General features: G+C 35.0%; 2 protein-coding genes and 1 long non-coding RNA gene across 3 annotated transcripts; 1 reads left to right on the top strand and 2 right to left on the bottom strand.

The window, feature by feature from the left end:
• Window positions 1-2880: 2880 nt before the first annotated feature.
• On the bottom strand, window positions 2881-4116 carry LOC135147782 (uncharacterized). The gene is made up of 3 exons (XR_010285604.1): window positions 3916-4116; window positions 3499-3615; window positions 2881-3042 (listed from the first exon to the last, which is right to left on the bottom strand). It is a non-coding gene; the product is annotated as an uncharacterized LOC135147782 (long non-coding RNA).
• Window positions 4117-14149: 10033 nt separating this feature from the next.
• LOC108193717 (probable glycosyltransferase At5g11130) lies at window positions 14150-16645 on the bottom strand. Its single transcript, XM_017360506.2, has one exon. The coding sequence runs from the start codon at window positions 16443-16445 to the stop codon at window positions 15372-15374; it is 1074 nt and encodes a 357-aa protein (XP_017215995.1). The 5' UTR covers window positions 16446-16645; the 3' UTR covers window positions 14150-15371.
• A 3487-nt stretch (window positions 16646-20132) lies between these two features.
• On the top strand, window positions 20133-25875 carry LOC108193831 (uncharacterized). The gene is made up of 6 exons (XM_017360659.2): window positions 20133-20407; window positions 21787-21826; window positions 21914-21997; window positions 23246-23408; window positions 23879-24152; window positions 25299-25875. The coding sequence occupies exons 1-6, from the start codon at window positions 20342-20344 to the stop codon at window positions 25485-25487; spliced, it is 816 nt and encodes a 271-aa protein (XP_017216148.1). The 5' UTR covers window positions 20133-20341; the 3' UTR covers window positions 25488-25875.
• Window positions 25876-25987: the final 112 nt, after the last annotated feature.

The following is a 25987-nucleotide window of genomic DNA, read 5'->3' on the forward strand; positions in this document are numbered from 1 at the left end:
AAGTTGAGGTGTGAGAGCTTCTTATGCCATAACAAACTATCTTCAGCAGACGCTTTAGCGTAGAAACAGTGAACTTCGTTTCCTGGTCCTGAAGACAAATCAGCTACGCATATGTTGCCTTTCCTTACCCCACATAGTGAAGGACGCTTATCCTTGATATGTGTGATGATACATATCTCCTTTTCAAAGTGAACATAATATCCCTTGTCACAAAACTGACTGACACTCAGGAGATTATGTTGTAGTCCTTCAACTAAAGCAACATCCTCTATGATGATCCTTCCAATTTTGTACTTGCCATATCCCACAGTACGACCTTTGCTATTATCAGCAAAACTGACTGTTGGGCCAGCTCCTTCTCTTATGTCTTCTAGCAGGGATCTATTGCCAGTCATGTGCATTGACGCTCCACTGTCAAGCACCCAAGTAACTCGAACAACTCCACTGGCACCCTGCACAAGACAACTTGATTAAACATTCTTTGGGACCCACACTTGATTGGGTCCAGCAGACTTAAAGAATTGATTTCTATCAGGTAATACAACAGAGCCTCTTGGACTGATATTTGGATCACTCTTGACTGAACTTACTTCCTTAACAACAGCCTTATAAACCTTGGTTTTAGGCTTTGGAACATAAGTCTCCTTTCTCACATGAGAAGGACTAGCAGTCTTTGATCTAGCATGCTTATTGTTTTTGTGTTGTCTAGGTGATGTGTTTTCATTTTTAGCATGCAAATTTCTAACATAAGCAGACATAGTATTGAAAGCACAAAGCACACAGTTATCAACACCACAACATTTATGACATGCATCAAAAACAGGAGCAACAGGCATATCAGTCATAGTAGTAGGAACATCAACAGATTCAACTCTAACTTTATTAACAGATTTAAAGTTCTCAGTAGAATGACATCTATTGTCTCTGTTCTTACTATTCACAAAGTTATTAGGCTTGTTGAATTTAGTTCTCTCAGTGTTGACACCTAAACCGGCTTTAGGCAACCTAACATTGCCTTTCACTTTAATTGGTTTCAATGATGTCAGGATCTCATCTCTCTTCTCATTACTCTCTTTCATTTTAAGGTCTTCCTGTTTGAGTTCATATCTAATGACAACAGGAGTTTCTAACAGAGGTTCAGCTTCTGAGGATTTAAACAATGGGTGAGGGGAATCTTTCAAAACAAAAGGAATTCCTCTCTCCTCAGCACTCTTCTTAAAGGGAGTAATGTTACTAGCCTTACCTATAGATTTGTTATAGTCAAAACCTATTCCAACAGTTCTCTTGATCTCTTGTTTATCATTAAGCTCTTTGACTATAGTGGAGGCATCCTTAAAGGCTTTACATTTCACTTTCTCTTCGTCTAGCTGAAGTCTTAAAGCAATCTCACCTTTCTCTAGAACTCTGACTTTAGCACATTGTAATCCTAAATCACTACTAGAATTCTGCTAATACACATCAGTTAAAAACTGATGTCCCGCAGAATTGTAACTGATGTTACTGTGGGCGATGTTAAAGGTACATGTCTTTAACATCAGTTAATAACTGATGCCTGTTGTTGGATTTAACATCGGTTTTGTAAATCAAAATGATGTATATTATACTCTTTAACATCAGTTTTGTAAGCTTGGATGATGTCTATTATACTCATTTACATCGGTTAATAACTGATGTTAAAGCTTAGTGCCTTTAACATCGCCCACAAAGACATCGTTCGAATTTTTTTCTTACATCAGCTAATAACTGATGTTTATAGTCTTTGACATCAGTTCAATTTTAAAAAAACTGATGTTACAACATTTGATTAACATCATTTCTTTACTCAATAACTGATTTAATAACACTGAATTAACATCATTTTTATAAGCGACAAATACCAAACCAAGAAACAACCGAATCAACAACTAAATCTTATTAATAATATTATCAATGCATATATAAATCAGTTGTACTCTATACATCCATCAAATTCCAATCTCACCTACTACACATCCATTAATTCTATATTCAACTGAAACTCAAAAAAACACATATCTAGAAAAGGAGTCAGTGTGCAATTTGAATAAACTACTACTCATCCTCAGCTCGATGTTTAATGAATCTATCATCCTCTGGCATACAAAACTGCAACTTTGTTCTCGATCTTACTACCTTGAAGCTGTTATTTTCCAAACAGACGATACAACGGGACTGTGTGCGAGAACTTAAAGAAGCTTGAAATCGACAGAGCTGGTCCATTTCCTGCAGAGTGGTTCCTGAAAAGTTTACAATCAATCATTAGACTGTGACTAGCTTTAGTCGATCTATAGCCGAGCAACACATTATATATTAAGTGGCATTAGTCAGACAAAAAAATTTAACACAGGGGAATAAAACAGCTGCAATGGAGCATAGTAACATCACACAGAACTATTAAAGTAAGCAACTGGAAGGGGGATAAAATGACTTGCTCATGATTGTACTGTTTCTGTGCTTCTTAGTAATAACAGGATTAATCTTTCTCTTTCCAAATTCTCCTATTTTTATGGAAACTGAATAAAACTGGGATAATTAATATCCAGGCCCCAAATACATTCTACCATTATCCTGGACTCTGCAATTAACTTGGTGCTATGACTATATATGTCTGAACCAAGAACCAATTGAAAGATGGATGCTAGGAACAAATCATATATCACTGAAACAGTGCAACATACTGATTCTTTAGCCTACATACTTGGTTCCCTTAGCCTGTATTCGAGGAGGAAAAAAGGTAAGACAGGCGCTTAAGTGATCTCAAGTTATTGAGAAAAAACTTTTTTGAATTAGTAATAGAACAACATGAGCATATCAATTGGCGTTTGATAACAGTATTCCTAACATGAACATATATTACCTGATCCCCATATAAACCAGTGGCCGAATGAATTGATGATGATACTTGCGGCAATTCTGGTGAACTCTCTTTCTTGGCAATCATCATAAAAGTTTTCAGACTTGGAAAAAAGCAATCGTTAGAAGTAGCCTTAACTCTGAGATGTCTTTTATCAGTTTAGTCGTCGGCTGAGATCACAAAAAGGTAAATTTAATTTACAATGCAACCGGAGAATCAAAGCCAATGAAATATATTGTTCTGGGAAGTGGTGATCCATAATTTAATTGATTGTGTGGGATTTGTGTGTCATATAATAAAAGGTTTCTTAAAGGGAAGACACATTTTTCGACAGTAGGGAAATAAGAAGAAAAAGTATTAGAAGTATTGTTGAGCTTGATAGCAATATGTCACTAATTTATAAAATGTATCACAGAGAATATTTGTGGTACTAATAATGTTGTCAATAAGTCTGCATTAGCATAAAAAGAACTAAAAGAAGGTTGGCAGAACAAAGAAATGAAAAAGCCAAGAAGTCTCACAATTGTTTTAAGATTATTATTGATAAGAACGATATTTAAATTGGACCCCGTGTGTGCATGTAAAATTTCCTTCTCTCGATAGATGATAAACAGAAAAATCGGTACCTTAGGCAATGGTATCTCATTTTTTGGATCATGGGATACAGGCATGCGACCAAGCGTCTTTTCTAGCACACCATGGACTGCAACTTGGTCCAGCAATCTTTTTTCAAGTTGCAGTATCTGCGTAGAGTTGAAACAACAGCATTACAAAAAAAATTTAAAACTGATTTCGAAAATGGGGAGACAACTAGATCTGACAGAGGCTTAAAAATATCTGGTAACAGCGAGCTTTTGAATTTTATGGCTAGCCAAGAAAAAACATTGTTACACTTAAGATTTTTCTTCAGGGAAAGAGAATATAAAAGTTCTTCCAGTCTTTCAGTGAGCTACTGCTAGAGAGAGTCGGCAGAATGTGTAGGTGACATGAGTATTTTCCTAACATTCACATATCCAAATAAATACATGTTGTCAGTTTTGTACCTCTTGCCTCAATGTATTCTGAACATGAGGACTGAAAGACGATTTTCCATTGCTACTTGTGCAACCTTCTAAGTGCCCATTATCCTGGTAACATAAGATCTGATAGTCAATTAAGAAACAGAGCAGATAGTCAATTACGTGAATAAATTATAAGTTTTAAATATCTAACATACATCAAACGATGTTCATACAAAGGAAAGCAAGAATAATATGTCAGAAAGCGTTAGTTGAATGAACATCAATATAGGCAAGCTCTTATTAAATAAAGACTCTATGCTCAAAAGATAAACATATTTTGAAGATATTAATCCCCATTATAATGTCTAGGGTCTGACTGAATCTAGCAGGCACAGGTAGGCTCCAACTAATATAAATAATACGAGATGGTAACTAAAGAGAGGAAATGGGTCATGCAATAACAAATAATAGACACATACCATTCTTTCCAGAGTTGAAAACCATATCTTGAATACTGTACGAACAACCACCTTTAGGGTTCATTGTTAACTTCAGGGCAGTTTCCAACTTTATAAATGGCTTCAGTTTTCCATCCTAAAAGGTTGGTGTATATATAGTTGACAAAGACATTCCAATCAGCGACACATATATCATAATCACATCATAAAGATGACAATTACGCCCTATACAGTAATTAGTATAACATGTAACTAAAAAACAAGAATATACGGTGTATTCCTTCAACGTGCAATTTAATCAGCCTCAACATTTGGCTTGAGATATTTCTGACTATCACTACTCTGTATGACAATAACAGGCACATGCTCTTCACTCAGCCCAAAATATGGTTCATTCAAAACCAAAAGAAAATACCACAAGTAATACAAATCACAAGCAAGCCAAGCAAACCAATTCAAAAAAAATGATAAGCAAACCATATGCACACCAAATCAATTAAATCATAAGAGATAAATTACAAGCAAAGTGGTTAATATCAGTAGCCCTCATATATAAACAAGAACACCAAAATCAAGAACCTTCATATATACATAATAGCATAATATTAACCCAAAAAACAAGCAAATACACCATGTATACACCAATCAAAGTTTACCAAGTCAAAAAATAAGCTCCCAATCCACTGATTAAGCTAGAGCTTCGAGCCTCCACAACAGAACAACGACTAGCAAGATGTACAGAAGACACGTCGGGACTGAAGAAGTAGGGACGGGATCGAGGGTTTATAACTCTTGGAGCGCCTAAACCGGGACAGAATTGAGGAACACGCCGGTGGATTCTTCTGGGGGCGATTTCTAGGGTTCTTGAGCTCCTCGGGGCGTTTTTTTGTTTAAATGAGTGTGTCTGAATGATTTGATTGTTTTATGTTTTATGTTTTTATTATATCAGTGTAGTATTTTGTTTTTTGTTTTATGTTTGTAATGTGTTGGGTTGTAATGATTTTATGTTAATTTATGTGTTTGTGAGTAGTTTTAGTTTTATATTTTAGTTGAATAATTATAAGTTTTAATATTTTTTTTAATATTTTAAAGTTGAATATATGATTTAGTTTTAATATATTAAAGTTGAGTAATTATAATTTTTAATATTCATTTTTAATATTTTAAAGTTGTATATAAGATTTGTGTATTTTAAATTTTTAATGATTTTGATTATATAAATATTTATATGTATGTGTTTGTAGTTGAATGATTTTAGTTTAAAGTTTTATGTTGTGAAAATTGGAGGGAGATGAAATTTGTTTAAGGGAGGGAAGTTGAAATTTTATAAGGGAGAGAGATTTTTGATAAGAGGGAAATGAGGGTGGGAATGGTGTAAACTTTTTTAAACACGTACCTTACACATCAGTTGCATAAATAATTTATGTCTAAACTACTTTAACACATCAGTTGAAGTGAAAATGATGTTAAAAGCATTTTTAACATCAGTGGCAATTCTAACTGATGTCTGAAGTGCGATGTCTATTCCACTTTTTCTAGTAGTGAATCCATAGTCAGTTGTTCTATTTTAGGTTTTAATACTTTCATCTCATTCATCTTATAAGCATGAATTTCTAAGACTAACGTATTAATTTTAAGATTGGCAGCTTTCATCTTTTTAATAGCATCATCTCTTTCTAGTCCTAATTGCATAAAAAGTTTAGGGCATGTAGGATCTACCTGAAAGCTTCCAGCAGGAGGAGGTGAAGATGATCCAGCATTAGCCATGAGAGCAACATTCCCTATCTGCTCTTCTTCATCACTGTCTGTATCATCCCAGCTTTTCCCTTCTGCCAGATAAGACTTGCTTTTGAAACTTTGACTTCCAGAAGTACCCTGATGCTTTCTCACTAGTGCTTCATACTTCTGCTTCAGCTCGTCGTACGAATCCTTTCTCTTTCCTTGAACCTTGGGCTGTTTGCATTCAGTTGCAAAGTGTCCCGGTTCACCACAATTGAAACATTTAAACTTGCTTCTATCCACCATCCCAGTCTTGTATCCTCCTTTGCTTGTAGAAGATGAGTAACCTCCTTTTTGAAACCTGTTGGCAGTAGGTTTGTACTTGTAGGAGGGGTTCTTCTTGAATCTCATGTTTCCAAATTTCTTGGCAAACAGTGATAGAGATTGATCTTCTAACTGTTCTAGCTCTTCCATTGTATAGAACTCTTCGTCACCACTGGAAGAAGCAGTCTGACCCATCTCAGGTACAACAAATTCTTGAGTGGTCTTAGAAGGAACAACAACATCCTTCTTTTCTTCCGGTGTAGGTGATTCAACAACTAGAGCTCTCGAATGGTTCAGTGTTTTACCCCAGCCATATCTCTGCTTACTTTGAACCTGCTCGAGTTCATAAGTTTTCAAAACTCCGTAGAGTCTTTCCAGAGAAATCTCATTCAGATCTCTACTTTCCCTGATGGCAGTGATTCTGTGTTCCAGATGTTCGGGAAGGGTTAAGAGAAACTTCATGTTGACCTCTTTCTTGTCGTAGTATTTCTCATTCAGATTCAAGTTATTAATCAGATTATTGAGTCTGATAAATACTTCCGAAATCCCTCCTCCGGGATTGGAACCAAACTGTCCATACTGAGCCATCAGTATCTCTTTCTTATTTTCCCTAACTTCTTCTGAGCCTTCGTTTATGATCTCTAGTGTATCCCAGATTTGCTTCGCGTTCGTACAATTAACAACAGCATTGTACATAACAGGATCTAGGGATTCTACTAAGATCAGTTGAAGAGCATCATCCAGGTTCATCTGTTCACTCTCTTCATCTGTGTACTCAGAAAGTTCTTTCGGAATAGTCTGATGAGGTATTAACACACCATCTTGTTCGTGTGCTAATATGACGTTCATCGGAGTAGAAATTCCCTTGTTTAAAATCCCGATGTATTTTCTGTTCGCAGTGCGGAGGAATAGTAACATGTGCCTTTTCCATAGGCCAAAGTGTTCTTTGCTGAACGGTGGGATTTTAATGCTACTAATCTTTTGTGTACTCATGTTTAAGGATTTAAAGTGAATAGTGTTTGGATGAGAAATGGATTTTTGAAAGAAAAATATTTTAAATTAAAATTAATTTTTTTAAAAAAATTAATTCGAAATAAAAAATATTTGGATTTAATGTGAATAGTGTTTGAAAGAGATTTGGATTTTTGAAAGAAAAAATATTTTTAATCAAAATTAATTTTTGGAATAAAATTAATTCGAATAAAAAATATTTGGACGTTACAGAGTGTGTATAGGATCTGATACGGTAAAATGGTATTAACCGCTCTGATGCCAATTGTTAGGTCCTGGAACGATTGTAGAAGGAGGGGTTGAATACAATCGTCACTTAATAATAATCGCGGCGGAATAAATCTGATTGGAATGTAACTTGTTAATCAGATTAAGATTAATTAATATAACAATGTTTTAAGTCGTTATATAATTAATATGGTTCGTTTTAATGTCCACTAGTTCGTAGAATAAATTTGACAGAAAGTATTCTAACTCAGCGGAACAAAACAACCATATGATCAAAGCACAGTAAACTGCGGATTCAACGAATAGCAAGTTTAGCACAATTTGAAAACTTTACAATACTTTGAACAAGAACAAATGAATGAGGGAGAGCCATATTTATAGGCAAAACCCTTGAACTAGTAAGACAATGGTGGCAAAGACAATCCCTAGCTTGCTAAGACAATCTGGCACTTTGTCTTGCTGATTTAGGCCTTGTAAGACAATTAAATTGATTGTCTACAACTAGTAAGACAATGAAATCCGTGGGCAAGACAATCTGGAGGCCGGTAAGACAATTGAGAAGTGCGGTAAGACAATCTGGGAGATTGTCTTACTGTTCTATAATCGGTAAGACAATGTCAATAGGCGGTAAGACAATCTGGATGATTGTCTTGCCGCATTGTGAGAGTGGAACAGGCGGTAAGACAATCTGGGGGATTGTCTTGCCGCATTAGGAGAGGGCAACAGGCGGTAAGACAATTCTTTGGATTGTCTTACCTTGCTTAAAAACAGCAAGACAATCTATTGGATTGTCTTCCCTTGCTTATTTTAGCAAGACAAAGCCTTGGATTGTCTTTCCTTGTAGTTTAACACTTAGACAATCAACTAGATTGTCTTTCCTTGTGTAATTCAAGTAGTCAATCCATTTTCCCTTCAATTAATTAACCAATTAATATTCACTTAATTATTTTAAATGCATAAATTCATAAATTAAATTAATTCGGGATAGAATTAATTTAATAAATAAATTACACATCCAATATAATTATTTTGAGAAGTGAAATAAATAATTAGATAATTAATTATCCTTTTCCTTCTTCAGCAGAGTCTTCAGTCTTCTTTAAACAATTATGATCTTCGACTTGATTGAACGACCACCTTCACTTGACTCAGAATATTTAACCGGATGAGCTGATACACAAATGTACTGTCTGGTTCATCTGTAACTAGCTGAATTAAATATTCCTTGTCAATTAAACAATTAGGCGGTGGCTTGTTCGTCGATTCTTCGTCTTCTTAGTTCTTCTTCATTTGTTGACACAATATGGAATCTTCTGAATAAATAAAGTATTTAAACTTTATACCTTCTGATCTTCTGGACGTGCTACAAAAGATTATTTGTACACTGAGGCTTGATCATATTAATGAACTTCTTCCAGTGGTTTGCAGCAGCATCCTGAAATTCTTCTGACATAAAATCTTCAATAAATCATTTGACGTTCTTCGTACGGATTCCGGATAACAGTACTTGCTATTTACTTGCTTTCTTATTAGAGTTGAGTTGATTCCTCTTAAATACAAATAGGCTTAACATATGCCTTTCAAAACTGGTTTTATAAAAGGCAGACAAATTGTGGATGGGATACTTATTGCAAGTGAGGTAGCACACTCTATCAGAAGTAGGAAGATTAAGGGAGTTATGCTGAAACTGGATTTTGCTAAAGCATTTGATTCAGTAGACTTGACCTTCCTTTTTAATTGTATGGAGGTAATGGGGTTTGGTCCTGATTGGCAGAGATGGATTAAAGCAATATTGAGCTCTATGAAAGCTTCAGTTCTGGTTAATGGCTCTCCTACTGGAGAATTTCAGTTTCATAGGGGTTTAAGGCAAAGGGATCCTCTATCTCCTCCCTTATTTAATTTGGCAGGAGAATTTTTCAGTCAATTAATGTTCAGAGCTGAGGGAATGGGACTGATCAAGGGCATACACTGGATGGAGGGGGTTATAGGGCTAACACATCTGCAGTTTGCAGATGATACAATCATATTCTTACAACCAGAGGAGGAGAGCTTCTTACATCTGAAGAGAATATTGCAATGTCTACAATTGGTATCAGGTTTGAAAATTAATATGGAGAAGAGTGCCTTGTATTATTGTAAAGAAGAGGAGACTGCTAGATGGTCAGAAATTATTGGATGTCAAAAAGGAAGCTGACCCTTCTCATATTTAGGGGCTAAACTGGGAGCTAATCCAGGTACAAAAGTATTTTGGAAGCCCTTAATAGATAAGTGCAAAGATAAATTAGCTGGATGGAAGTGTCAATCAATTAACTAGGCTGGAAGGTTGGTCTTAATCAAGTCAGTATTCAATAGTTTACCTCTATATTGGTTTCAAATATATAGAGTTCCAAGCTGTATAAGAGAATCTCTGGACAAGATTAGAAGAAGTTTTTTCTGGGAGGAGATAGGTCATAAATATGCTCAGGATAGAAAAAAACTGCACTTGATAAATTGGGATCTTATCTGCCTACCTAAACATAAAGGTGGATTGGGAGTGGGCAATCTCAAGGCAAGAAATCAGGCCTTACTCCTTAAGTGGTGGTGGAGGTGGTATAAAGATAGAGGTAATTGGTGGTGGAAGGTGCTCAAGGAAAAATACAATATCCCTCCCCACCTGGGCATGGAAACCTGTACAAATAGGAGGGATATTTCTTATGTTATGAGAGCTATATGCTCAGTGCAAAAAGAATCATGGTGGATCTCACACTTTTCCAATGAAAACTTTGCATGGAAGGTTGGGAATGGTAAACTAGTATACTTCTGGGAGGATACTTGGTGCCTAGAAAGACCCCTTGCTATTATTTATCCTAGATTGTATGCCCTATCAAAGCTCCCAAATCATACTGTAGAGGAGTTTCTCAACAGTTGGAGGAATAATGGAGACTGTATTTGAAAGAGACAGCTTAGAGATTGGGAACAAGAACAGGTGGCTGAGATATATTCACTGGTTCTACAGGAAACATTGGGAGAAAGGAGTGATGTTATTAGATGGTCTGCTCAGCCCCAACCATACAACTCAAGGCTAGGGTACAATGTTATAATGGGACTAGATGACTCCAGTATTGCACACTGGAGAAAAGTTTGGAATTTTAAAGTTCCACCAAAAATCCAGATCTTCCTGTGGAAATACTTTCATAATATTCTTCCTTTAAAGATAATGCTAAGTAGTAGAGTTCATGCAAATATGGATAGTATTTGCAGTCTCTGTCAGGCAGGGGAGGAATCGAGGGAGCATCTAATCTGGGAATGTCCGTTGGTTAAAAGAGTATGGATTCTATTTTTAGACTGGTGGAATGTCGGGAGAAATGTGCTACAGAGTCAAGGTAATTTCTTCCAACTTATACAACTGGTGAGAGGCTCTGAACTTAAAGTTGCATGGTCAACTTCATTGATAGCTCTGCTTTGGACCATATGATTGGCAAGAAATGAGAAAATCTATAGGCACTCCAAATGGGAAGCAGGACAATTGATATGGTCGGTGAAAGTCAGGGCCTTCAAATGGATTCTGGCAATAGAAAAAATTAATATAGGGTTGGAGTTACTGTGGAGGACTAATCCCACGAGGAGCTTGCCTCCTTTTCAATAAGAACTTTAGGAGGAAGGAATATATTTGGTGCAATGCTGCTGCTATAGGTTTTTCAGATGGTTCCTGGAAAATGAATGCAGACGGAAGTATAAGGTGTGGAATTGGAGGATGCTCAACAGATTTGGAAGGGAACTTGTTATTCATTTTTTCAGGTCCAAGTCATGCTAAAAGTCCACTAGAGGCAGAGAGGGAAGCTCTTATATTCCTCTTTCTAAGGATCAAGGAGAATTTAGCCCTAAGTGGTTTCTACACTCTGTATACAGACTCTAAAATACTGGAGGAAATATTTCTAAAAGATCGAGCTGGATACAGAGAAGAAGACAGGCTGGAGTTTAGTGTGGATTGGGATGATTTAATAAAAGATAAGAGGTTCAGGGTCCAATTCATATTCAGAGATCACTTAACGGGGGCTGATCGATTGGCAAAAGATGGTGGACTGCGAAATAGGCTGTTACAGGCATGGTGTTGATTAGTTTTTGGGTCAAACTTTTTAAGGGTGGGCTTAAGTCTAAGCCTTACAATACTCAGCAGAGATAGAGGAGAAGTGTTTCATTGCTGACTAGGATTTCCACTGTTTATCATCAGCCCAATCAATATTACTACAGGGGTGGCGTATGAAAAAACACGAAAGATTGTATTGGAACTCTGGATTTCGGGTATTGGGAGCATGGCTGGGGAAGCTAGGAATATAGGCTCTCAGCCATAATCATTACGCCAGGGCAAACCAAACGCCATGCATTTCTTCTATTTAATCCAACCTTTCGCTGCATTTGTGTAATATTCTCTTCAAACCCTCTCTTCAAAACCCTTTCTTCTTCTCTGCTTACACCCTTTTCTCTCAGCAACATGCAGAAGTCTTGGACTTTTCCGGCCAAGGGTTTTGTCAAAGTGAATGTTCATACATTCACTCTGCCTGAACCCTATCCAAATGGTAACGATTCTGGCATTGGAATCGTGGTCAGAGACCACAAGGGCACCATCATAGTTATGGTCTCTGGTACTATCAGGAACCTGACTGAGATGGCTAATGCTCTATGGGCTCTTCTGGTGGGTCTTAAGATGGCGTTTTTGGAGGGTGAGGAAAAGGTGGAGTTGGAGTCTGATAACCCTGAGGCCATTAAGGAATGGGAGGAGTGGAAGTGGTTCCATGACCCTAACCATGCAAACGTTATCCAGCAGCTCAACCAAAGGAAGAGCGATCCCAACCTCTCACTGGTGGTCAGGGCTGTGGAACCGTCTCAGAATGCTTTGGCTCGTTATCTTGCTCAGATGGGTTCCCTTCAGAGATCAAGGCTGGTGATAGTCAGGAGACTTTTTGGTGAAGTCAAGGAATTGTGGATGCTGGATATGGGGTTGGGCACAAGCAAGGGTAACTTTGATACAATGTCTGAAGAGGAGTATGAAAACTGACTGTGGGCTGATGATGAGGAAGAAGAGCAGGACGATGGAATCATCGAAATTACTGATGATGAAGACGAAGAGGCGGTGGCGATGCTGATGGACGGAGTGGGTCAGCCTGGGATGGGAGGTCGCCAGTGAAGGGTTCTGCTGCGGATTTGAAGGCCCATTCGATTATGTGGATGGGTTTTTAATCTGTTATTATTATCCTATTAGTTATTAAGTTTAAGTTATTAAGTTTAAGTTTGGTTAAGTGTTTTGTTTAGTGTTTCACCCAGTTCATAAAGGTATGTCCTAATTTGAATTATGTGGATAATTTGTGGAGATGGAGGTCCTGGAGCAAGTTGGTGTAAGCTCTAGGGCAAATTTTGGCCCATAATTATATAATATTTGCGTTTCAAAAAAAAAACATGATGCTAATTATAGCAACAGTTTCATATATTCTAGCATCTGCACTGAGTTGCTATTAGCAACCCATAATTTGTGTAGTGCAAAACACATTTGTAATAACAACAAGTCTTTTTTACGCTAACCCACTAAGATAAATTATTTGATTTTATCCCAACTACAATGTGATATCTAATAAAGTCCGTAAAAAACAGGTACAAGGCTTTATTATGATATTTTCTCGTTACGAAAAAATCAAGCTAAAATAAAGAAATTTTGAATAAGATCATACCTCAAAATTGAAGAGAATAAAGCTTGGAGTTAATAAAATTTTGTACAGTGCAAATGTTTTAAGTAGAGTTATTCGAAAAGTCACGGATTCATTTTATGTCAAAAAATCTATTTGGTGTGTAGCGAACTCATCTGTCGACAAGTGTTTAGTAACAAATTACAAAGTCTGTTACAAAGTCATCTACCACAAAAATCAAGAATTATTCATAGTAAACTCTCATATAGTTAACTCAAGTTATTATAAAATCACTTGTAGCAAGTATAAACATTCTGTTATGAAGTGGAGATATCACTAAGTCAGTTATATTTGTCATGAAAAAAAGTTTTTAACAAGTCGATATGATCTGTCGTGAAGCTAATTTATTAACAAGTCTAAGAGCCTATCGAGAACTTAAAGATGTCGACAAGTTTAATTAACAATATATTCCGGCTATTGTGCAGAGTATACGACATGACCACTGTAACCATTCTGATATTCACATAATTTTATATATAGCTCATTATTTGTACATAAATCAAACTACCATTAATCCACATAGCAAATAATTTCATAAAAAATATTTCAAAAATATGAAAAATGTTTATGTGGTGTGTATTCGGGTGAACTTGAAAAAACTACACATTTCCATATATTTTATAAACAAATAATTTAGATTGAATTATAAGATAAGACAAATAAGATCATGATAAAAAAAAAGACGTTGGAGTTACAAAATGCATGGGATTATGAAGTTTAGATTATTATCGATAAAAAATATATCACCCCCTCCCTATTTCATTTTGAAGAAAACGCACATACCAAGGAATTACAATTTATAAAATGTAATCGAACTCCTTGCACTATAGAAAGATTATCCATGACTGACTCATAAAAATCATCATAAAGAAATTACAGTATAATGATAATTAGTTCCTATTCTACCTGGTCTTATTATCTGAAAATTTATATATCCATAAAATTCTTTAAAAGTACATATATTAAAATACGAGCTATTAACCAAAAAACCCAACTAACTTGTCATTTTTTTGTCAAAAAACCTTTAAACCTTTTTTTCACTAATAACCCCAATAAACTTTACTAAATCTTTGAAAATAATTAACTAGAGTTACTTATAGCTGACGTGGACTAACCATAATCATATTATATCTTATGTGGCAAATTCATTACAATTAATCAAAAAATAGTAAGAATAACTAAAAAAATATATCAGCACCACTAAAATCAGCTTTAAGATAGTTTGATCAGCATCAGTGCTACCTTTCCCCTTCTTGTTATAGCAAGCATTGCTCTGGTAATTCACTATGATGCAATCCCTTAATACACACAATATCTTCACTATTATGCACTACTATAGTGAACGCTTGAAATTTGACTGGATAAATGAATTCAGGTTTAACAAAGTTTAAGAAAAATTATGATATTGTTGGCTTGCTGCTGTTGTCAGTTCAACATGTCAGATTTTTATGTTTATTGATTTTCAATCTTTAAAATCTAATTTCAGAACATCCTCACTAAAAGACATGATTAAATACAAAGGTCTACTCTGTGAATACTATCTCCACTATGTGTGCATAACTCTTTCAAAATCACATACATGCCTTGCAAATTGCTTTTGACTATAATCCTGAACATCAAATTATCAAAGTCACCGATAAGTTCTAATCATTTCCTGGATTTAGCAATTATATAAAATCAAATTTGTTTGTCTAAGCGTAACTTTGATAAAGATGATGAAACCCTCAGATATTCATTGGGTTTATGAAATTAGAATATTATAAATTATTAAAGGATAAATTATTATTATTATTATTAATCAATAGGCACGACATGGCACACATGTGTATAAAAAGATATAAATCAGGGAAAGATACTTGACAAGTCAGATCGGCAGATTTAACCATGATTTATTTTGTATTTTTTTATATATTTTAATAAAGTTTATTGGGGTTGTTAATGAAAACGGAAGTTTAGAGGTTTTTTGGCAAAAAAATGACAAGTTGTTTGGGTTTTTTGGTCATTAACTCTTAAAATACAAACAAACAAAAAACAATTAGTCTTACACAAACTCCCTCCTAGTATACCTAATCGTATGCCGTCTCAGCCACAACTGATACATCACCATATAAAACGCATCGTATGGCTCCGGCGCCGCGTTCCACACTAAATTTTTACTCGCGACCACAGCTGATTCCTTCATCTTCTCCAACCTATCTTCACTAATTTCACTGAGCACTAGCTTCATCCCCTTAACACCGCCACGTGTACTGATCACCACCGCAATTTCCGACCACCGAATCACGTCCATTAACGGCAAGTCCTGAATCGGACGGTCAGCAATTATCACTGGCACACATCCCTGTGCAATCGCCTCCACGAAACAATTCATATCACTGTTATACAGAAATATACAGTATTTACTGGTGTTTATGTTTGATTTATGATCGGACGGCTCAGATTCGATCAAAAAGTCTTGATCGTCGACTAATTCGTCGATGAAGTTCCACGTTGACTTATCGTCTTTGTTTAGTTTCATGTATCCTAAGAACGTCGTCGTTCTGTTCTCTGGTGCGTGTGGGAGTTCAATCGGCGAATCCACCGGCGGCGGAAATGTGATGTCTTTGTGCGGCACAAAGTTCCCCGATTTCGTCGGAAAACACGAGATTTGCACGGAGTTTTTCTTCAACTCGAGCACATTTCTGTCGGACGAGTAGTCTATACCGGCGCGTGAGATGAAGAAATGATCGGCGCCGAGCGAGCGGTTCCAGTACGGGAAGCTCTGCCGGATCTCTCGAACTAAACGCGCCAGAGCGCGCGTGGAGGTGTCCGGAGCAAACGGCACGAAGAACAAGTGCGCCTCCTCAGCGTTTCGAGTAACAAACTCGCTCCTAATAAGATTGGAGTAAAACATCGACTCCGGCGAGCTGGTAAACGTCGGCGACAGAGCCTTGGGAGCTGCGTAGACATAAATTTTGAACTCGGCAATCATTTTATCGTAGTTTGCGAACAAGATCGCCGGCGAAAGGTACGTCGATTTCTCCCGGCCGGAAAGTGACGAGGATTCTGATCGAATCAGAGTGAGTAAAGAGAAGCATAAGAGAACGATGAGAGAGAGTTGAGTAGTGAATGACATTGTGTGAAGCAGCAGCGATGATCAACCAAAGCTAAAGTTAGCTTGCTTGTATTTAGATGTGTGTGTATATATTTGGAAATTCCGTTGAAGTAGGCTTGGTTTGACTTTTTCTGTTGTCTGCTTGTATACGGGAGATTGATTTATCTAATATCTATCCAGGGTGTTATGTTGTTGTTAGTTTGTTACTGATATGAAAGATTAAGGGGGTGTTTGGTTTTCAGAAGCAGAAGCTGCTTCTAGCTTCTACTTCTTTTGACCCGTTTGTGTAAATAAGCAGAAGCACTTTTAAGAAGCTGAGAATGCTGGCTTCTCTCTCACAGCTTCTGCTTCTTTTCCAAACACTTTATTAACTTTTTTACTTCTCGCTTCTGATCCACTTCTTCACTTTAAGCATGGAATCACTTTTTTTAATCTTGGCCAAACGGCCCCTAACCAACCTCTCCAATTTTGATAATATATATTAATTGTTTTTGCTAAATATATCTATATTGTTTTTGTGTCAATCCAATAATTGTTCCATCTAAAATGATTGAGGTATTTGAGCTTTTCTGTAAAGCAGCATGCTCTTCTGGGGTTTTACTATGTAATGACTATAATGCACACTCTAAATGTTGTTCATGTTTTCCATGTACCCAACTTTAGCTCTGTGTTATTTGAATATTAAATTAAATAATTGTTGAATATTAGATTAAATAATTCAAGTAAATACACATTTCGTCGAATTAGTTATCAATTATGTTTTATTAAAAGAGGCTACTAACAATCAAATTTAAAAAAATATCTATTATTTGAAATATAGAAAATGATAAATCTTTCTCTCCGGAACATTTCAAAAATGTCTCTACTTTCCACACAGTTTAAGGAAAATAAAAAACACACCATCTATTATAAAAGTGTCTATTTTTCACGCTATTTTAAGAAAAATAAAAAACACTATATTTATTGAAATAAGCTTTACTTTCAATTTCCTAAGCATGGACCGAGTATGTTTTTCGGCTCATCTTTTAAAATAAAAATTAATACTCCCGAATACGTACTCACCTATATAGATTATACATATGCATGGATATTTATGTAAATTAACAGATTAGATTTAAAATTCATAAATTTGTCACAAATTTATACTCCTTCTGTTCTCTCAATACTTTACATTGGACGGGAAGTTCGGCACATATTTTAATACTTTTATATAGTATACTTTCATTAATTATTATTTTTTCAAAAAAAAAATTTAATATTTAATTTTTATATAGAAAAAGAATTTTTGAAAAATAAGTCATAAAACTGTATTTTATAAGAATTTTAATATACATGTCAAATAATGAAGAAAAGTTGTATATAAATGAGAGAAACATGTACTTAAAGAATATGTTTCCTATAAAATATATCTTCGAAAACTGAGTACGAGTTATAGGAAGATGAATATATATATATATATATATATATATATATATATATATATATATATATTAAAAAGCTATTATGTAAGCTTAAATAAGTAATATAGTAACATTAATCCTCTATAAACGTGAGGATGAATATATATTAAGAAACTAAAATGTTAATTTAGGTAAATAACCTTCTAAAATTGATATGGTGCAAATGTTATGATACCAAAATTGATCGAAATTTTTGTTGGTCAATGTCATTTTATAATTGTTTATTGAATAATGACTTTGTTAATTTTTTTTTTTTGAGAATTTATCAAATATTACTCTTTTTAACATATTAATTACAATAATACCATCACCTTAAAAAACTTGTAAATTTATGTTTACCAACCTACTTCTGTTTGCAAATATACGGTCCCACTCTTCTGCTATCTACGCCTCTCTCTTCTCTCTTTCCCTGCTCCATCCCCTCACTCACTCTCAGTCTGAATTGGACATGACTTTCTTTTTCTCTGCCTCTCTTCCTTCGATCTATCTCGCAATCGCTAAGATGATTTGGATTTCAGATTTGGGAGAAATCAAAATTGATTCAAACACGATTAAATGTTGTGTTGTTGGTGGTTGTGTGTATTTGTGTGGTTGATTGCTCACAGTGGTTTCTTTATCTCTTGTTGGTGTGTTGGTACAGATGGTCGTCAGAGTTTGACAAAGTGGCAAGGTCAAGACGAAAGAGACGAGAAGGTAGATCGAGAAAGAAAGAGAAGTATATAGATATAAATAGACTGTAAATATTTGTTGCTGATGGTTGCTTTGAGTTGATTTTCTGTTTATGAGTTGTAATATTATTTTTGGCCTGCAGGCGTGTTCATCGGACCTTTGCAACTAGTTGCATTTGTGATTGCAATATTGCATACATGATTATTAGGATTTGCATATATGATTGCATATGTAACCTCCGTATTTTTGCAAATATTTTTTGAAAAATAGTATATTTGCAATTTGTTTGAAAAGTGACAGTATTTTTGCAAATATTTTTTTAGACTTAGGTATATATGAAAAAAGCCCTTTTTTTTGGGTGTTTATCAAATCACATAAATTTGTTTGTGACATTCTATATAAAATGTTTAATTCTTGTAATTTTAATTTCTTAACTTGATTATGAATTGAATTTTTGACAACTCATGTAGTTGAATGAATTACGATTTGATGTATTGTTTAACATACATAGGGTGTTAAAATGTGTGTGTGTCTAGGTCGATGATTAAATATAAACCAATCTTTAAATAAAAATTATAAATAGTACAAATGATATCCTCTTTTAAAAAAAATGATTTGTGTTGCAAAAATTAGTGATTTTTTAAAAGATAATATTTCTATATCTTGTCAACCTTAAAATATCTGCCACGTTACTTCCGGCCACTGTCCCTGCTATCGTATACCATGTAAGCATCAAAACTGTATGATTTAGCCGCTATATGGATTAATTTGGGCGAGGGTAGTCTGATTATTTCAGATCATTGCTTGGGCAACGTCCACATTTATTGACAAATGGAATACAGTGGCCACATGATTTTACGTTGATGGGGATGATCCCTTTTCAGGCCATTTGAATTAGTCTAAATTATCTTTTCAGATTTGTTCCTCAATGGAGGTGAATTTGGTGATGACAGAGATAGTGGAGGTGAACATGGATGTGGCGGTTATAGAGGGGGTTTGGAGGCATGGAAGAGGTGTGTGTGGAGATGGCGGTGGAGGCGGTGTTGGTAGAGGTGGAGGTGGAGATGTGGTTGTTGAAAAAATTAGTGGTATTTGCTTTAGAAATTAATGATATTCAATTGCGTTTGTAGTTTATAAAATATGAAAGTTCGTAGTTGGATGATACTCTCTGTATATATCATAGCTCGTGCTACACGTAATACAAAAGTGAGGTATGTAATATTTATTAAATCATAAAAAGTTAAATGATAAAGAAACAAATGAAGTTTAAAACACCAACCCCTATATTTATTTATAAAATGATTTAATTAAATTTAAAATACTTTACTCAAATATATAATTAATTTTTTAAAATATAATGTTATATTAATACTGAAAATAAATTTTGATATCAAATTACAAGGATACATCATTTTTTTATAAACAAAGTAACATGACACAGAGGTGGGTGCACCACGAACGACTTTGATTTTTAAAAAGTAGAAATATACTTGCAGTGATTGAATGGGAGGCCCAAGCCTAACTATCCAGGGAGCCCAAATCCAGCTGGAGTGCAGGTGTCATAAAAAGTTGAGTGCTAAAATAATTTCGCCGGAACAATTTATTATTAGATTATTAATAATAAATTCAATCTCATAAAGCCTTGTCAAAATTAGGGAGGAGTTCACAAGCCATGGACAATTTCTAATCTCCCATCAATCTTCATACACACATCATATATTGTGAATTGAAGGAGTGTATTGTGTGTATGCAATTTTGGAGGCATATGCTTATAATATAGATCGTATTATGTCATCTTCTCAACAAGCTTACACTAGTCTTCCTCCCACCAGCCAATTGGCTGGCTCAGTTCCGGTATCCTCTCTCTCTCTCTCCCTGTCTCTCTCATGCATTGTGTGATTTGTACATATTATTCGATGCATTGTACCGACTCTATTAATTTCCAATTGTATCATCGAGACGAATACATTCTGAAATCAGAGCTGACTATACCTAAATTTATGTTTGCTATCGTTTATTTACTGACTTTATACTTTCATATTGTTATTAGGGTGATAATACTGAGTGATTATGCATAATGCTATACGTTTAGAACCCAAGTTTGTTTCGAAAGGGTCTACTAGGTTTTTCTAATGATATATATAATTTGAGAGGTTGGACTGAATATTATTCCATTTATGCCGTGAGATATTATTCACTTAACAATTTTGTCATCTGAACGGGAAATTGTTTAATGTATTAACTTCAATTTGCACAGTTTGTTTTTCTTTCGTGTGGCTAAGTTTTGCTTAAAGGTCATTATAGGCGGGGTCTGGGTGATAATGTGATTAGTGCATTTCCTTTCTATGACACTTGGGAGAATTCTGTTATTGATATGAAATTATGTGCATGCACTTTTTAATAAATGACAGTAAGTTATTTATTTCATGAATTTTGACAAGATTTTACTAACTAAGTTTCGGCTAATTGTGAAATAATGATATTGCATTTCCTGGACATATGACATAAGATCATATATAGGAATCTGCCGAAAGATATAAATAAAGATATTTTAATGGAAACTAGTATGGCAATGGCACTATGGCTATGTTGATATGCTACCGTGATATTTCTATTATACACCTGTACAAATTTCATTATTTCTATTCCTATTTAGATATGATAATATTCTAGGAGCAATGCTGGGGCCCCCTAAATGGATTCCAAAACATATTCCTTGTGCCACTGTTCGACTTGTAACTAATGGTTCACTTATGCATACAAGGGCCTTCTACATTATACAGATATGCAGCCTCTAGCAATGCTCTCATTCAGTCTTTTATCTGCAAAATATATGTCAACATATTTACTGCTAATCTGCTCACGTCAATTCAAGCTTCTAAGTATCAATATGTTAAGTATTAGAGGAATCTCGCCTGCAATGACAGATATAGATGGCCTACTACGTAAAGTAATGTAACTGCATTCCCAGACTTCATAACACAGTAACCTTATATGAGTAAAACCTTCAACAATATAAAGAGAGATAGGAGAAATAGCATGTTAATATAAAATTGGATCTCATAATATAATCCTTTATTACTGATTTAATTTATGAATATTTACTACTATTATATAAGTAATGCTTGATTCTGATTTTGAAATATGTTGGTCCCTGAGGATATGTTGTTGTAACTGGTTAGTTATGTCTTTCAGTTCAGAGTTCTGTGTTTTGACTAGAAATTTATTCTCAGGCCGTAGTCATTGACCAAAAGGATACCTCAACAGTTCACAGTAAGCACCAATGCTTGTCTAGCCAATTTAGTGTTTATCGATTGTGAACAAGTCTGTTGAAAATTTCTCTAATTTTCTTTATTGCAGTTCCTGAAGCAACTTTGCAAAAGCTTCCTCCAATCAACAATGGAGGACAAAGGCAAGGATACCAAACCATGGCCACTCCTAGTGGTATGATGTAGAATTGATATTCTAATTTGCTTAGGTTTGAAGGAAAAGTAGCCTACCTTGTAAAATTATTATCGTCCATTTTGATAGCTATTAAGGTGTTTACTGCAATCCTGTTATCTTTCGGACTCCAAGAGATGATACATGTAGAAGTGTATCATTGTACAATACAAATAAAGAGAGCTCAGTTACAGCAACCAGGCTGCTGTGTCACTGGCATTGAATATGCAAAGCATATTCCAGATAGATTTTAGTAAAAAGTATATATTTTCAGCAGCCATATTTAAAATGATTTCTTCTTATCCAGATAATCATAAATTCCAAATTCCAGAGATGTGATTTTTTTTAAAATTCAGAATGAACTATTTTGGTGAAGTAAATTAGTGATTCAGGAGTTTGTAGATCAGTTTTACTGTACGTATATAGTATAAGTGTATAATTCCGCATGATCATTTATCATAGCTTTAGATAAAAAATTTCCAAATTTCCAAGAAGTGGTTACATGCTAAATGAATAGGATCTTCTTTTGTGAACTTCATTTTTTTATTCAGGAGTTCGTAAATTAGTTTTATTGTATGTGCTTGGTCTCTCCACCATATAAGTGTATGGTTTCCTTGTTTATGATAGAAACGATATCGTTGTCATTAACTTGCAAAATTTAGGAATTCATTATCAAAGATTCTCTAAGCTGTATTTGCATGTGAACTGATTAACAGACTAAATTTTTCGTATGATTTCACAGTACGTTGAGATATTGTATCAACCTAAAAATATATCAATTACTAGAATATTAGCAAGAACAGCGTAAACCAGACCAAACATGCCCAGTATCCATCTTGTACAGCAGGGTCTGGAGAGGGTAAGATGTACACAAACCTTACCTAGAGGCTGTTATACAGAAACCCGGGGCCAAGCAGCATAAAATCAGAAATGTTTTGTTTAAACCATCTCTAGAATGCATTAACTGGTTTAATCTTCCTTATTTCCCCCGATTTTACCACCCCAATTTCTTTTCTCATGATTCTTTCACCAGGGAAAAAAAAAAGCATGCTACATTCATTGGAATTTTGAGCATGCCATTTGTTTTAGAAATTTGTTTGAGCATAACGTGGTTTGCAGTCTGGTGTAAATGCTAACACATTAATCTGCAGATCAATGATTCATTGCACAATAATTAGGTGTATTTGATATTTATCATCCCCCTCCCTCAGGTTTAGTACTTTTTTTAACAATCGTGGCTTATATACACAGATGGTAATGGGCAGCAGTTTGTAAGCAACTGGAGAGGAGTATTTAGCGTATCATCGTACACACAGTACTTTAATGTAGATACAGATATCGTCTTGAACAGAGTGACCAGTTCTTTGTTTCCAAGTGGAGATTTCTTCAGTAAGATTGACGCAAATCCTGATCTGTAAGCTCTGCAATCTTAATCTGTAGAGCTGTACACTATAGAACTATATATGTAAATACAGTACTTGAGTTGTTTCTTAAGCAACCTGCTTCTAAATTTCTTCGCTGTGGATGACAACAATAAGTATCCATTATATGCATGTTAAGTAAATGGACAAAGAGGATACATTTTGTCAACTTCTTACGAGCACATATTCATACACACGTGTCTATGTACGTGTTAGTGTTCTGAAGTCGGGAATAGAACAAGGTTTAGTCTTTCGATCTAACAATGATATCAACTTAGATTGCTAGGAGACAGTCTAAAAAGTCGTATAATATATATAAATTCAAAATCTTGAATCAACTGTAATTTTAGAAATATAACTTTTGTTGCAGATCGCACACATCATCTGTGCCCCAGTACTAACTTTCATTTTTGATAGTCTAATTTAACTTTTGTCTTTGGTGCTTTATGTTTTCACATACCAGCTATGGACTTGTCTGGATCTCCACTACGTTGGTATTTGTGATTGCTTCCCTTGGAAACTGTGCCACATATCTGATGCTCGAAACGAGTGACATCAATAACTCGTGGAGCTTTGATGTCAGCTATGTTGATATGGGGGCAGGCTTAGTGTATGGTTATGTACTTATTGTGCCACTGGTATTCTACTTCTTGCTCCGGTATCTAGGTTCAAATGTCAGCCTTGTGCGCTTTTGGTGCATGTGGGGATACTCGCTTTTTGTATTCATTCCCAGCTCTGTAAGTTGTATTGCCTGTCTTTTGGTATTCTACGTTGTAATTTAAATGAAAAACATATATACTTGAAACTATTATGCTTCAAGTAATAAAGTTATAGGATAGGGTCCAAAATTTGCATCTTAAGATTTATCATCCTGTTGCTTGCATTTGATGAAGTTATGTCTATTATGCCCTTACCTCATAGGTGGATTAGGTTTAATCACTTTTGAAAATGTAGAAGGCAGGAAAAAGGGAAGAATTAACTAGGAAATATTTAACAACTTTATATCATATGTCATAACTAAATTGCAATGCTATGCATCAGATTATATAAAACAGAAACACACACATACACATATGCTAAATTAAAAGAACAGAAGAAACGGAGAAAATTGTAGTGGTAATTGTGAATAAAATAAAATAAAAGTGTGCAAATGGTATAAATATTAGTTAAAAAAATATATTAGTAACTATGACTCGATTATCTAGAGAAACATGTAAACTTTACCCTGAAACCAACATGTTACTTTTAGGAAAGATCCAAAAAAGTTTTGATATGCTCTCAAATTGACTTAACTTGCTGCACGAAATCATCAATAATGTATTCGTGTTAGGTCAATTATGAGTTTTATATTTCTTTTGATAATTAAACACACTCATGCACCCATCTTGTCTTTGACAAGATTCCGACCCTTGTCCCCAGAAGCGGAGCGAGGGTGGTACCATCTGACCAAGAGGTCATTGGTGAGTTCAATATATTTTTTCTGCATGTATAAAGGTATTTTTTTTTCAAGTGCAAATATGGAAGAGCTTCTTGTTCTGAATAAATAAGTGTACCAATAGATAACATGAATTATTCAACACTAATGGCCCAATGTTCTACTGAATACCCCGCCTTTGTCGCATATATTGTACAGGGCATACACCATCTTCACAATTAGACAGTCTCAACCTGGTTGCACTCATTCTCTACACCTATCTTTTCTATATTCTTTGCTGATGGGACCCTCAATCATTTCTTCGTGATAGATGTTGATTGTTGCATATTGTCCTCATTTTTTGCTTATGAAGGAGACCAAATTTTCTAGATATTAGGCTAAAAACATCTAGTGTTTACTGAAATTAAGTCCTTGTTTGTCTAATATATTTTCCTTGTAATACATGCAGTTATTGTTGGTTATACCTGTAGAGTTCATCAGGTGGACCATTATTGTGATTGCTGGCGCCGCATCATCTAGCTTTGTCACTCTAAATTTGCGGTCTTGTACACAGAATGATCTACCAGTGGTGTTGGCTGCTGCATGTGTCTTGCAATATGGGTTGGCATTTGTCATCAAAATGTGGTTTTTCGCCTAGGTTTTTACCAGTAACATTGTCGAATGCATATGGACGATTTTCTAGTTTTGAGAGAATTTTTGACCACATAAGATAAAAGCCTAAAAGGTAAAGTTTTTTGATTGATGTTCTGTTTTTAACTCTATAGCGCTGGATTTCTAAATAGGTATGATTGCAACGAGGTTTCCCATCAATTTATAAAAGGACGTTCAAAGAAACTGGTGGATTTGAGTAATGGTTTTAGTGAAAGCTATTTAGGCGATTGATTCAGATTGGTCTATATGTTTTGGAAGGCCATGTTAGAAGTATGCAAACTTGTATGCTGGAGAGTGTTTTTCTTGCCAGATTCATTTTGTACATAGACAATGCTGAGTAATATATAAATAACAGACATTTCGTTTGTCCTTTATTTTCATAAGTTACATTATTCTTACATCCTGGGACTCTTATATAGCAGACAACTAATGCAAGCCTAAAAAATGTCTTTCAGCTACAGAATGAGGGTTTAAAGCAACTGTCCT

This window comes from Daucus carota, chromosome 7 (assembly GCF_001625215.2).
Source record: "Daucus carota subsp. sativus chromosome 7, DH1 v3.0, whole genome shotgun sequence".
NCBI classification, from domain to species: Eukaryota; Viridiplantae; Streptophyta; class Magnoliopsida; order Apiales; family Apiaceae; genus Daucus; species Daucus carota.

Coding starts and splice junctions, on each gene's coding strand:
- LOC108193717 (XM_017360506.2), bottom strand. CDS start 16,445: ATGTCATTCACTACTCAACTCTCTCTCATCGTTCTCTTATGCTTCTCT.
- LOC108193831 (XM_017360659.2), top strand. CDS start 20,342: ATGTCATCTTCTCAACAAGCTTACACTAGTCTTCCTCCCACCAGCCAA. Junction 21,998..23,245: donor AACCATGGCCACTCCTAGTG/GTATGATGTAGA, acceptor TTATATACACAG/ATGGTAATGGGCAGCAGTTT. Junction 23,409..23,878: donor ATTGACGCAAATCCTGATCT/GTAAGCTCTGCA, acceptor TTCACATACCAG/CTATGGACTTGTCTGGATCT.